Source organism: Phalangium opilio, unplaced genomic scaffold, assembly GCF_054372755.1.
Source record: "Phalangium opilio isolate 3A_F unplaced genomic scaffold, DU_Popi_V2 ptg000500l_1, whole genome shotgun sequence".
Taxonomy (NCBI): Eukaryota; Metazoa; Arthropoda; class Arachnida; order Opiliones; family Phalangiidae; genus Phalangium; species Phalangium opilio.
Window position 1 is genome coordinate 613700 of NW_028324238.1, and position 11430 is coordinate 625129.

The 11430-nt window shown below is 38.6% G+C and overlaps 3 protein-coding genes across 3 annotated transcripts; 2 read left to right on the plus strand and 1 right to left on the minus strand.

Annotated features, from left to right (window-relative positions):
• Window positions 1-438: 438 nt before the first annotated feature.
• On the plus strand, window positions 439-2134 carry LOC149591769 (uncharacterized). Its single transcript, XM_089861724.1, has 2 exons — window positions 439-1379; window positions 1444-2134. Coding segments are annotated over exons 1-2 (693 nt in total). The 5' UTR covers window positions 439-1377.
• Window positions 2135-6325: 4191 nt separating this feature from the next.
• On the plus strand, window positions 6326-7648 carry LOC149591770 (uncharacterized protein F54H12.2-like). The gene has a single exon (XM_089861744.1). It carries the CDS (start codon window positions 6326-6328, stop codon window positions 7646-7648), a length of 1323 nt encoding a protein of 440 aa, XP_089717870.1.
• Window positions 7649-8132: 484 nt separating this feature from the next.
• On the minus strand, window positions 8133-10146 carry LOC149591771 (uncharacterized). The gene is made up of 3 exons (XM_089861729.1): window positions 9983-10146; window positions 9082-9924; window positions 8133-9019 (listed from the first exon to the last, which is right to left on the minus strand). The coding sequence occupies exons 1-3, from the start codon at window positions 10122-10124 to the stop codon at window positions 8259-8261; spliced, it is 1746 nt and encodes a 581-aa protein (XP_089717855.1). The 5' UTR covers window positions 10125-10146; the 3' UTR covers window positions 8133-8258.
• Window positions 10147-11430: the final 1284 nt, after the last annotated feature.

Consider the following 11430-nt stretch of genomic DNA (forward strand, 5'->3'; position numbering starts at 1 on the left):
AGTCTCGATTTTTGAGACCAAAAGCACTGAAATGTTAGGGGGAATTGTCGAGTTAATGAACAAACTTTTATAGGAAAGTGAAAAATGTAAGCTCTAGCTTCCTAATTTTTTTACTATTTGTAAATTAAATCACACTAAAAATTTAGAAAATATTTTGAAAAAATTATCAAACTTTCAGTTTGTGGTTTTTTCAACTCTGGATGACTTCTAGCCATTTTAAAACGCGCTGGGCAAATAGGGACTTGGCAATTAAGGGCTTAACTCCGCCCCCAGCGCCATTATGGTATGTTTTTTTAACAGAATGAAAGCTACATAAGCCCCTCCTCCTGGTATGTTTTTTAGCAGTGGAAGGTAGCCTGACGTTGCATGACGTAGTACTGCCAGGTCCCTATTATTCAAATAAATAGTTTTTCCGCCAATACTTGTAGTAAGTAGTATATAAATAAGAGTTCTGGATAAGGGAAAATGGGGATTGTTTTTAAATTTTGCCGCCTCATAGTACGGTAGAGGCCGCCAAAGGTAGTACGGAGGGTCCGTACACAATTAGACGAGGGGATTGGATTCTTACACCGTTTACAAGTACGGGGAAGACCGATTAGTTCTGGATAAGGGAAAATGGGGATTGTTTTTTAAATTTTTCCACCTCATAGTACGGTAGAGCCCGTCAAAGGTAGTACGTAGGGTCCGTACACAATTCGACGAGGGGATTGGATTCTTACGCCGTTTCAGAGTACGTTGGGGGGGGGGGTGGGAGACCGAAACAATTGTATGAAAATTATTTGCCTAATCATCGGTGCTTTCCCTGGTATATTACGGGAGTCTGGTGTCGAGACAGAACGAAGAGTTCTCAAATTTCTCTTCCGAGAGAGAGAGACGACCATCCGAGAGAGAGAGAGAGAGAGGAAAACGTTTTCAATGTGTATGAAAGAGCGTGAATTATAAATTCTTCATAGGGATTATACGTACAACATTGACTATAGGGTATATAATTTTTCCGAACAATGGAAAATGAGGATTGTTTTTAATTTCACCGATCCAAGGGTACGGGAGAGGCCGACTAAATATTACGGTTAGTGCATACCTAGGAATCGATGGGGGATTCAAATATGGATGTATTTTTACCGGTTTAATAGAAAATCCAGGTATAATTATAAATTATCCATACCAGTTGTACAGTCTACATATATATACGATTCAGAAAATAAAGTACCAAGAATTCAAATTTATAATTGAGAAATAACCATAGCTTCTTTCGAAGAGAAAGGTTCAAAGTTCAACCAAATTTACTATATAAAGCCGATTTTCTAACTTTAACCATCATTCTGATTTATCTCAACCGAATCTCTTACACCTCGTCATTCGAATACAATCTAGACGATGTAAGTATGGTAGTCTATACCTTGATATTTTACAGTATTTACAAGATATTTTCGAAACTTATAGGAATCCTCTCAAGACTTTCCCTATTTCTACCACCAAAGGGGTAACGGTTACTCCAGATTGTAACATTTTTATCGGAACTTTGGATGGGAGTGTGGGCATCGCTTTAACAGAAAGTCATTTCAAACAACTTCGGGACAAGAACGATCAAATATCTTCCTTCTTGGAAAGCGATTCCATTGAAAATTCTTCGTTTTTCTTCGAAGGATCAGAAACAAGACGAGTCCAGCTAAGCATTTTCCAAAATCGGAGAGTGGTGGACGTGAGAGAAATCATCCCCGGAACTGGGACGAATTATGGAAAGCAGTACCTAACCAAAAGGGGTTTTACCATATCGCAATACCCTTGGAAGACCTTGATGGACAAATACGACGAAGTCATAGCGTATCACAACGAAGTGAAACGGGTCTTCAAAAATATCAAACGAGACGTACTGGACCATATTACTGAATACGTGGATAAGCAATGCAATGGTTGTAAAATTGATCATCCCTCACAAAAACAACACGATTGTCTGATGATTGATTGGAACACCCGTTTAGACACGTATTTTGTAGACGCGATGGATACTATTAGTTATTCCGAAATTACCCATAAAATTGACACCTTTTTAAATGAGGATATTCGCGATGCGATTATGTCTTTCATTGTATGTAACGCTAAAAAGATGTTGTATAAAACTGAAGATTTTTAAACAATAAATAATTGGTATTAAAGTCTCAATTCTCTATATCGTAGCTCATTTAAAATCATGGACCCAGTTATGAAGCATCCATTCACTGGGCTTGTCTCAGGTCCCACTCAATGTGGAAAGTCACATTTCATTGCCAAATTAATTAAGCATAATGCGTCCTGCATTTCTCCACCTCCCCAAAGAATAGTTTGGTGTTATACAGAGCACCAAGAGAAATTATTTAATTCCGTGTTGGAAAATAATCCTAACGTTGAGTTTCACGAGGGTTTATTAGACCCGAGCAATTTGAATCCCGAGGTTAGAAATTTTATAATCCTCGACGATCTATTATGCGAAATAGCTAATAACAAAGACGTCACTAACTTATTTATTCGAGGTTCCCATCACCGTAACACTTCGGTACTCATTTTAATGCAAAATTTGTTTTATCACGGGAAAGAAGTTAGGACCCTCAATTTAAATTCCCAATACCTCGTAATTTTTCGTTCGGCTAGAGACGTCTCCAGTGTCTTAAATATCGCTAAACAAATTTCCCCTTCTAATACCAAGTTTGTTGTCGATGCATTTCGTCAAGCCGTGGCGAAACCATACGGTTATTTATTCATCGACCTGAAGCCAAACACTGCAGATGAATATCGACTGCGAACGGGAATAATACCAGGGGAAGAAGCCGCTATTTTTGTACCGAAATAAAATGACTATATCAACATCAAAACGGGTGTGTAAAAACTTGAATTTTTTAAAATTTTTGAGCACTTGTAACGCGAAACAGAGGAAGGCTATCATCAAACTATCGAATCGTGACGCTATATTAGCCTTAGTCGAATGTTGTATAAATGTACTACGCGGTAACATTCAACTAACAGACGGGCAAAAGATACAATTGAAGAAACACCGTAATGTGTTGCATAAACTTTGTAGAAAAATTCCTCTCGCTAAGAGAAAACAGATTCTAGTTCAGAAAGGAGGTTTTCTCCCACTTTTATTAGCACCGTTACTCTCAATCGTTAGTTCAGTTGCAGGCTCTGCCATAAATCGTGCCATAAATAAATAAATGGCTCGGAAAATGATTTTGGTGTCCGAGGACGCTTTACGTCGAATGAAGAATACTACCACCGAAGATGTCGCTCTCGAATCGGACATACCATCCTTGGATAAAGAAATGAAAACTATTCTCGACAACCCCCGTATTTGCGAATCGGAGAAATTAACTTTATATAATCAAACTTTGCAACGACACATTGCATCTAATCGGAAACCAGTTGAAAAACAAAATAAATCAGTTAAAAAAACCTGGTACGAAGAAATTGCAACGTCTATCCCACCGAGCATGCTTTCTGACGCGATATCGTTGTACACTTGGACATTGAGGTATATTTCGTGGAACGAACTTGGCGAAATGGAAGTTGGGGGAAGGGTGGTGCCCGGAACTAACGTAGTGGATTTAATTTACGATGCGGTTAGAAAAACCATACCAAATACCGACCCAACGGGTTACAAAAGCTTCTACGAAATATTGCAAAATAACAATGTACCGAAAAAATTTATCAAAAACCCTACTAGAGCGCGTGTATTGAAATCATTAATGTTTAACGCGACACCACCCAAACTTAATCAATGGGTGACGATTTGATTGTAATTACAAATAAAACGTTTATCACGAGTTATGAGCCTTTATTTCCCTTTCATATCTCAAAATGGATGGTTGTACAGAAGTTGTAGCGCAAGGTATCGTGTCCAGATTATTTGAATCCTTTTCAAAAAATCCAAAAATATTAACCGGCGTCTTAATAATATTATGTTTCATAATAATCGAAGTTTTCGACTTCTTAATATTGTACTATGCGACACGCACATCCGGAAATAGTACCATTTATGGATAAGCTAGAAAATATTTATTACGACGTATCTGACTCTGGTGGGTACGTTGGTATTCGCGGATTGTATCGTTCAGCTAAAGAGAAGGGTCTCAAAGTGACGACAAAAAACGTTAAGGAATTTTTACAAAAGCAAGATACCTATACTCTACATAAAAATACCAGGTGGCGATATAATCGAAATAAGACGATAGCGTACGGTATAGACGATCAATGGCAAGCCGACCTCATTGACCTCCAGAAACTTTCCAAACAAAACAAAGGCTATCGATATATACTTGCTTGTATAGATATTTTTAGTAAATACGCTTTCGTTGAACCGGTGAAAGATAAGAAAGGAGATACTATAGTAAAGGCGTTGAAAAAGATACTGGATGGTGAAAGAAAACCAAGACGAATACAGAGTGACCATGGGAATGAGTTTGTGTGTAAAGCCGTTCAAGCTGAATTAAAATCACGAGGAATTGAGTTTTTCGCGACAAACTCGGAAGTGAAAGCCAGTATTGTCGAGCGATTTATCAGATCGTTTAAATCAAGGATGTATCGATACTTTACTGCGAAAAATACATATACGTACGTCGATGTGCTCCCCAGATTAGTTAGTGCTTATAATAACAGTTACCACCGTTCAATTAAATGTAAACCTATAGAAGTAACACCTCAAAATTCCAAAATCATTTGGAAGAATTTATACGGAGATATTGACTTCAGTCCCCCTGTGAAGTACGATTTTGAAATCGGAGACATTGTCAGAATAAGCAAAAACAAAGGGCTTTTTGAGAAAGGATACGTCCCTAATTTTTCGGAAGAATTATTTCGAGTAATTAAGCAAATACCGAGACAACCGCCGGTATATAAACTCGAGGCGTTAAATTCGGAACCCATTTTGGGTGTTTTTTACAAAGAGGAAGTACAAAAGGTGGGAAAAGATCTCGAGACTTGCGCGTTCAAAATTGAAAAAGTGCTGAAAAAGAGAAAAAAAGCTGATAATACCGTAGAATTGCTGGTGCGTTGGAGTGGATACTGACCTCAATTTGACAGTTGGGTGCAGGAAATTGACTTACAATGAGTTTCTATATCACTTTACCATCCGATTCATCGACAAAATACTTTCCCAACAATACTACGAGTAAATTTAGGACGTATCTTCCAGAAGTAGTAAAACTTAATGGCCCTTACGAAGTTGGATTGACGGAAATAAGTTATCCAAGAACCTGGAATAATGTGAGGGAAGAAAGATTTATAAGAATTTGGTCCACTGACGCTAAAACTATGGAAACGGTAGTTGTTATTCCTAAAGGCAGTTTCTTATCAATTCGAGATTTACTCGGAATGTTGTTGTTCAATGATAGCACAATCAAATTCACGTATACTGCTAGTTTAAAACGCGTATCCGTTTTTATGGACTATAATTACACGATAAATATACCTGGTGATATTGCGGTTATGATGGGATTTACGCTTGACTCAAATGAAGATTACGTAATTACGGAATCCATGATGGCGCCTTATATCGTGGATTTGGATGCTGGATTACATTCTCTGTTTGTTTACTCTGACGTAGTTACAAATACGATCGTAGGGGATAGTAAAGTCCCTCTTTTGAGAATAATCAGCGTGAAAGGAAAAGACGGAGAAACTGTCGATGTGGAATTTGCTCGACCTCATTATCTGCCTGTAGCTTCTTCGGACATACAAACTATAGAAATTAACGTTATGGATGAACTGGGAAACCCTATACAATTCGAACGAGGGAAGGTGAACGTTACTCTACACTTCAGACCGCGGAGGACCTGGCTCACCTTATAATAATACGAGCTGGATGGGGTAACTTTCAGTTCAGTGAATAGCGGCGAATGACAAACATCATGGGACGACCCCATTACATTTCCGCCCTAAGCGATTATGAGGACTACTATTTAAACCAGGCTGGTTTCGGATCCATGCCTGTATATCGGGGTGTTCCTGTACAAAGAGGGTATGGATTAGGGAACATACTGGCTTCGGCCTTTCGGAGCGCCATGCCCCTTTTTAAACGTGGTGCTCAGTTTCTTGGAAGAAAATTTCTCGATACCGGAGCGAAAGTCGTGACGGACGTTGCTAGTGGTATTCCAATTAAAAAGTCTCTAGTGACTAGATCGAAGAGCGCCGGTAAAGAAACCTTATTGTCAGCTGCGAATGTGGTTAAGGAGATGACAGGATCCGGAATTAAAAAGAGGCGGAGGGTGCATCGCAAAGTCACTCGGGTTAAAGCTAAGAAGAGGAAAACATCGTGTCGTTCTTATTCCGATATATTTTCCTAAAGCCCAAGAATATGGCGCTGATGCATCCTAACTCTAGTGGCTGCGTCAATGGCGAATTGGATATTTTCCAAGTCCCGTTAACGCAAACGGGAATTATCAGTGGTGAATGGGTCGAATACTTTCCCATTTCCAGCATCAGCAACAATTCAAACTTAGTTTTCTGCATTAGTGGAAATTCTGAATCCTACACGGATTTGTCCCAAACTCTGCTTCATGTTCAAGTGGATGTGAAAATGGACGATGGATCTTCCCCGAAAGCAGCCGTGATTGCCGCGGATGGTACAGTTACTACACCGGCGGATAATGTAGCCCCAGTTAATTTGTTTTTGCATAGTCTCTTTCCCGAAGTGCATTTGTTTTTAAGCGAGAAATCGGTTACCCCTTGCGCTCAAAATTACCCGTACAAAAGTATGATTCAAACTATGTTAACGTTTGGAGACTCTGCTAAAAATAGTCATCTGACAAGCTCATTATTTTATCGCGACACGCCGTGCAAGTTCAACGATTTTGCGAATAACAAGGGTTTCTTGAAGAGAGCTAAATTCGCCCAAAAAGGAACTATAGATATGATTGGTGCTCTTCATTTAGACATTTGCCAACAACCTCGCTACCTTTTGAACTTGGTGGATTTAAAATTTGTTTTTGGAAAGCCCAATACCGATTTTTGCTTGCATTCTGACGTAAAATGTAAACTGAACATTAAAGCGGCATCGTTATATTTGAGGAAAGTCAAATTGATACCTGAAATCCCGCTTGCACACGCGAAGGTGTTACAAATGTCGAGAGCGAAATACCCAATTACCCGCACGGAAGTTACTTCGTTTTCGATCCCAAAAGGCAACATGAGCGTCGTGCAGGATCATTTATTTAATGGGCAGAAACCGAATAGAGTCGTCATAGGGATGGTTGAACAAAGTGCGTTTTTGGGTGATCTAAAATTGTCACCATATAATTTCCAACCCGTTGATGTGAATCACATTGGTTTGTTCGCCGACGGCAGTAGCGTACCACATAAACCGCTGACGCCAAACTTTTCAGAACATAGCTACATCCAAGCGTACGCTAATTTATTTCTTCAAACGGGTCAGTGGAATATTGACGAAGGAAATCAAATAAGCCGCGACGATTACCCTGGGGGAAACTGTCTTTTTGTCTTTGATTTGACGGCCGATTTAATGAACAATGCCTCCCATTTTCATCTCGTTAAAAATGGAAATTTGAGACTAGAAATGAAATTCGCTTCCGCGTTAAAAGAAACCATCGCCGTTATTGTATACGCCGAATTCCAGAGTTTGATTGAAATTGATAAGAACCGAACCGTAATCTTCGACTAGAATGGATACCATACAACTAACGAAAATTTTGGGGAAAGATAAGTTCACCAGAAATTTATTTCGGGGTGTGTTTGCCGCTGACCAACTACCAAAATTTGTGACGACTTTTCCGTCTCTTTATATCGTGAACACCGATACGTCAAACGGTGCTGGTCAGCACTGGGTAGCCTTGTATTTCTCCAGAAATGCCAATACCGAAATGTTCGACTCGTACGGAAGTCCACCTGATATGTTTCGTTTTAATGACTTTGTCGAAAGAAATAGTAAAACTGTGACTTTTAACTCGTTACAATTACAAGGAAATCTTAGTAGAACGTGTGGAGGATTTTGTGTGTATTTCGCTCTTAATAGATGTAGGGGTGTTAAAATGTTTAATATCGTGTCTAGATTTTCTAAAAATAAAAATCTTAATGATGAGATGATCAAAGAATTTATGTATTCAAGATATTCAATAAATTTTCAATAAATGATATTGTTTTCAAAGTTTATTTACAGAAAAATACATTCTAAATAAGATATTTATAACTAATTAGATGCAATTACATCGAACAAAGTTAAGTTCGATTTAATAATATTAATTTATGAATTTACAACAGTGTGATTGAAAGTTTTATTTCCCTTTTAAAATGTTGATCCATTTATGACCGTAGGAAAGCGTTCTAACACCGTCCCCCAAAATATACCTTTTATTATCACAAGGATTGAGAGACATTTTGTTTTGGGAGACAGTAAACAGTTGATGCCTCTGAGTCAGGATTCTCTTCATTGAGTTTGTAGTAATACGATTTTGAAAAAGACACTCGCGGTAACTAGAGTGTCGAATATTTTTCTTCACCACCCTCCTACAAACGCCCTTGGCTGTTTTTTTCTCCCCCTTCTCGGAAAGGATAGAGTACATTTTGGGACGGAGACCAACGAACTCTCGTATAGGAATTCCATCCATCTCGTCTTTCATTTTTCCAATGACTTTTTTGTTCGTGTTATTGAAAAGAGGGTGATTCTCGGGATATCCCGAGAAATCGAAGAGGTGGGAAGAGTTTTGAAAGTCTTTGTAGACATCCTTAGTCTGGATATCGTATGTCAGGCTATCAGTGTCCGTGAAAAGAAGTCGGGCTTCGTTTTCATACGTTTTGCGTATGTACTCGTAATGAAACTCGTACATTGCTAGTTTGGAAAGGTCTAAAATGGTGAAGCCTGTGTAGATGGGTCTATTTAAGGTTAGCGACTTCTTCTTCATTTCAATACCGACAAGCTCATTGTGGAAAATCGTGTATTGCTTAAATGAAGGAGATGACGCTTTTTTGATAGCCCGCTCAGGTGTTTGTACGAGGTGGAAATCGATACGATTACGGAGATTTTCCATAGTCTTGCCTGTGATCGAAAAATCATTATGTTAGAACTTATTAAAATTGAAATTCAGTACTTTAACTGACCAAAAGTGCTGTTATTTAAAAGTTTGAAAAATTCTTTTTCAAAATTGTTTTTGGCATGCTTTCTTTTTTCCGTATTGAACTCTACGAACGGGCGAAGCCATGGGCTTTGGGTGAAGGATAGGATCTTATGAACTTTGGTTAATTTAAGACCTTTTGAAACGTAGTATTTCAGATTGCGATAGTGTACTACATATCGTTCCTTGTTGAAAAGAGAAGGCACAAGCTTTGGCAGGGTGTCTTTCACGGAAAGGTTTAATTGTTTAAGCATGAAGTTATAATAAGATGAGAATAAGTCTGTAGTTATAGGTCGAGATTCAGGCGCTAGGGGATAACAATTATGGTCGATATGTAGCTCTTCGGGGTATTCTAAATCCACTTCTAATATAAAGCCATAGGTTGAGTCGTCGGATAAAGGTAGAACGATTTTATTGGCGTAGTCTAAAAGGTCTTCAACTGGTACCCAAGCGAAGTTACTCGTCGGGAGAGAATCCACCATAGCATACCCATACAGATTGTTCATATCAAGATACATGATGTAGTTGGAAGGTTTCGAAGAGTCATAGGTTTCGGGGATATATGGGTTGTTAGCTTTGGCAAAGCGATGACTAATCATAGACACACCCCCTCTTATTCCACGCTCAATAAAAAGATGCATGTCTATGTCGAGAAGAAGATCAAGCTTGACTTTGGTCATGCGCAGTGCCGATTCCCAGGCGAAACCGGGCCCAGTATATGCGTGAGCACAATCCAGGCCGTAGTATTCCACACACATGGAGCGGAAACTTTCAAATACATCAGCGAGCTGTAATGTATCTGCTTGAACGTACAAATCGTGGAGTTCCCCTATTGAGCAAATGACATTAGAGACAAAAGTAAATTTCATAAGATACCATCGTAATACCTAGGTTCTTGATGTTAAAATTATCCCACACTTGACGGACAGATTCGTAACTCTCATCTGATAGATGCTCATCTGTCAGGGTGTTAAAAAATGCCTCTTTTGGGGGTAGTATGGTTTCTTCAAATTTCTCTACGCAACTCATATAGTCGTATGGATAGTTTAGTTTTTTTAACAGGTAAGGAACTTGATGAGCAGGATATAATGCGCTCAGTATGGGGAATTTATCAGGTCCACCCATGGCCAAATTAGTGATTAGGGTTTCGAGACTGGCTGGCATAAAGCGAAAAGAATCAATAAAACGAAGGCGGCCTAAAGTGAAACTAATATATGTTTCAGTGTTTGCCGGAATACAGGAAATGTTCTCTTCTTTAATCAATCCAATTCTCTGCATAATAAGATGAGCATCGTAGCTAAAACATACAATAACTGTTTATGTACGTAAGTTACGCGGAAAAAGATATTTCACATACCGCGATAAGTTATGCATTATGACGGGGGTGAATTTTCCTACACGTAGCTTTAAATTGCATGAGTTATGCGCAACTCCCCGAAAACGACCTAACATTGAAAAGTAGAGTATTTATATTTATCGTCAAAATAAGTATCGTGAAATTCGTACCAGAATAATGACAGTGATCTCTCACTCCAGGATCGTCTAGCGTAAGAACCCCTTCGCAGACGTAACAATGAGTCGCGTTTCGAAACATTTCTTCTTCCTTCGGTGTAAGGTTCATGGGGATATTCTCATTCAATAAATGAGTGATGTTCTCCCGTTCCATCAACAAATTTTCAAGAAAAACGTCGATAGCATCAGTCCCCCGATAGGTTACGGGAGCGTTTGGTTTTCCTATAAAAATAATATTAGTAGCTGAAAATATTTAATACAAATATTTAATACCGTCGGGTCCGATTACAACGTAACTAAAACCACAAGCTACGTGTTCAGATAGCTTAGTTGTTGAGGAAAGGGAAGAATCCGGAAGGCATATTTGCATTTTGTCAATAATGGACTCAAAGTCCGCGTATATAACATATGGAACCTAAAATGAAAAGAGAATTTAATTCTACCCTATGTAAATTGTTGTAGTTTCCTTACCTTTTGTAACCAGTCGATTTTTTTAAACTCCAAAATGGGTTCTTTGTAGGGCATTTTAACAACTTGCGGGTCGTGAACGTTACAGTTTCTAAGGTGTTCGTTATATCTTTGTTCGGAGTTTTTTCCAGCAAAGCGGTGTAGACAATATCGACATACGTGAACTTTTCCATTGTAATTAGTGAAGTGACTTAATAAACGGCTAAGATTTGTTATGAGGCAAAAATGTCTGGTTTCTCCAGACAGAAGATAGAGAAGGTCTATTTGACGATTTTCCGGAACTTTGTTGTCACTGACGTGTAAAGGGAAAACCTCTTTTTCATATCCAAAGATATTAATAGATAGATGATTTTTG

Excerpts from the sequence above, each read along its gene's own strand:
- LOC149591770 (XM_089861744.1), top strand. The coding sequence starts at position 6,326 with ATGGCGCTGATGCATCCTAACTCTAGTGGCTGCGTCAATGGCGAATTG.
- LOC149591771 (XM_089861729.1), bottom strand. The coding sequence starts at position 10,124 with ATGAGTTGCGTAGAGAAATTTGAAGAAACCATACTACCCCCAAAAGAG. Across the intron at positions 9,925-9,982 it reads TTTTAACATCAAGAACCTAG|GGGAACTCCACGATTTGTAC; the intron begins GTATTACGATGG and ends TTTGCTCAATAG. Across the intron at positions 9,020-9,081 it reads TTTAAATAACAGCACTTTTG|GCAAGACTATGGAAAATCTC; the intron begins GTCAGTTAAAGT and ends TTTCGATCACAG.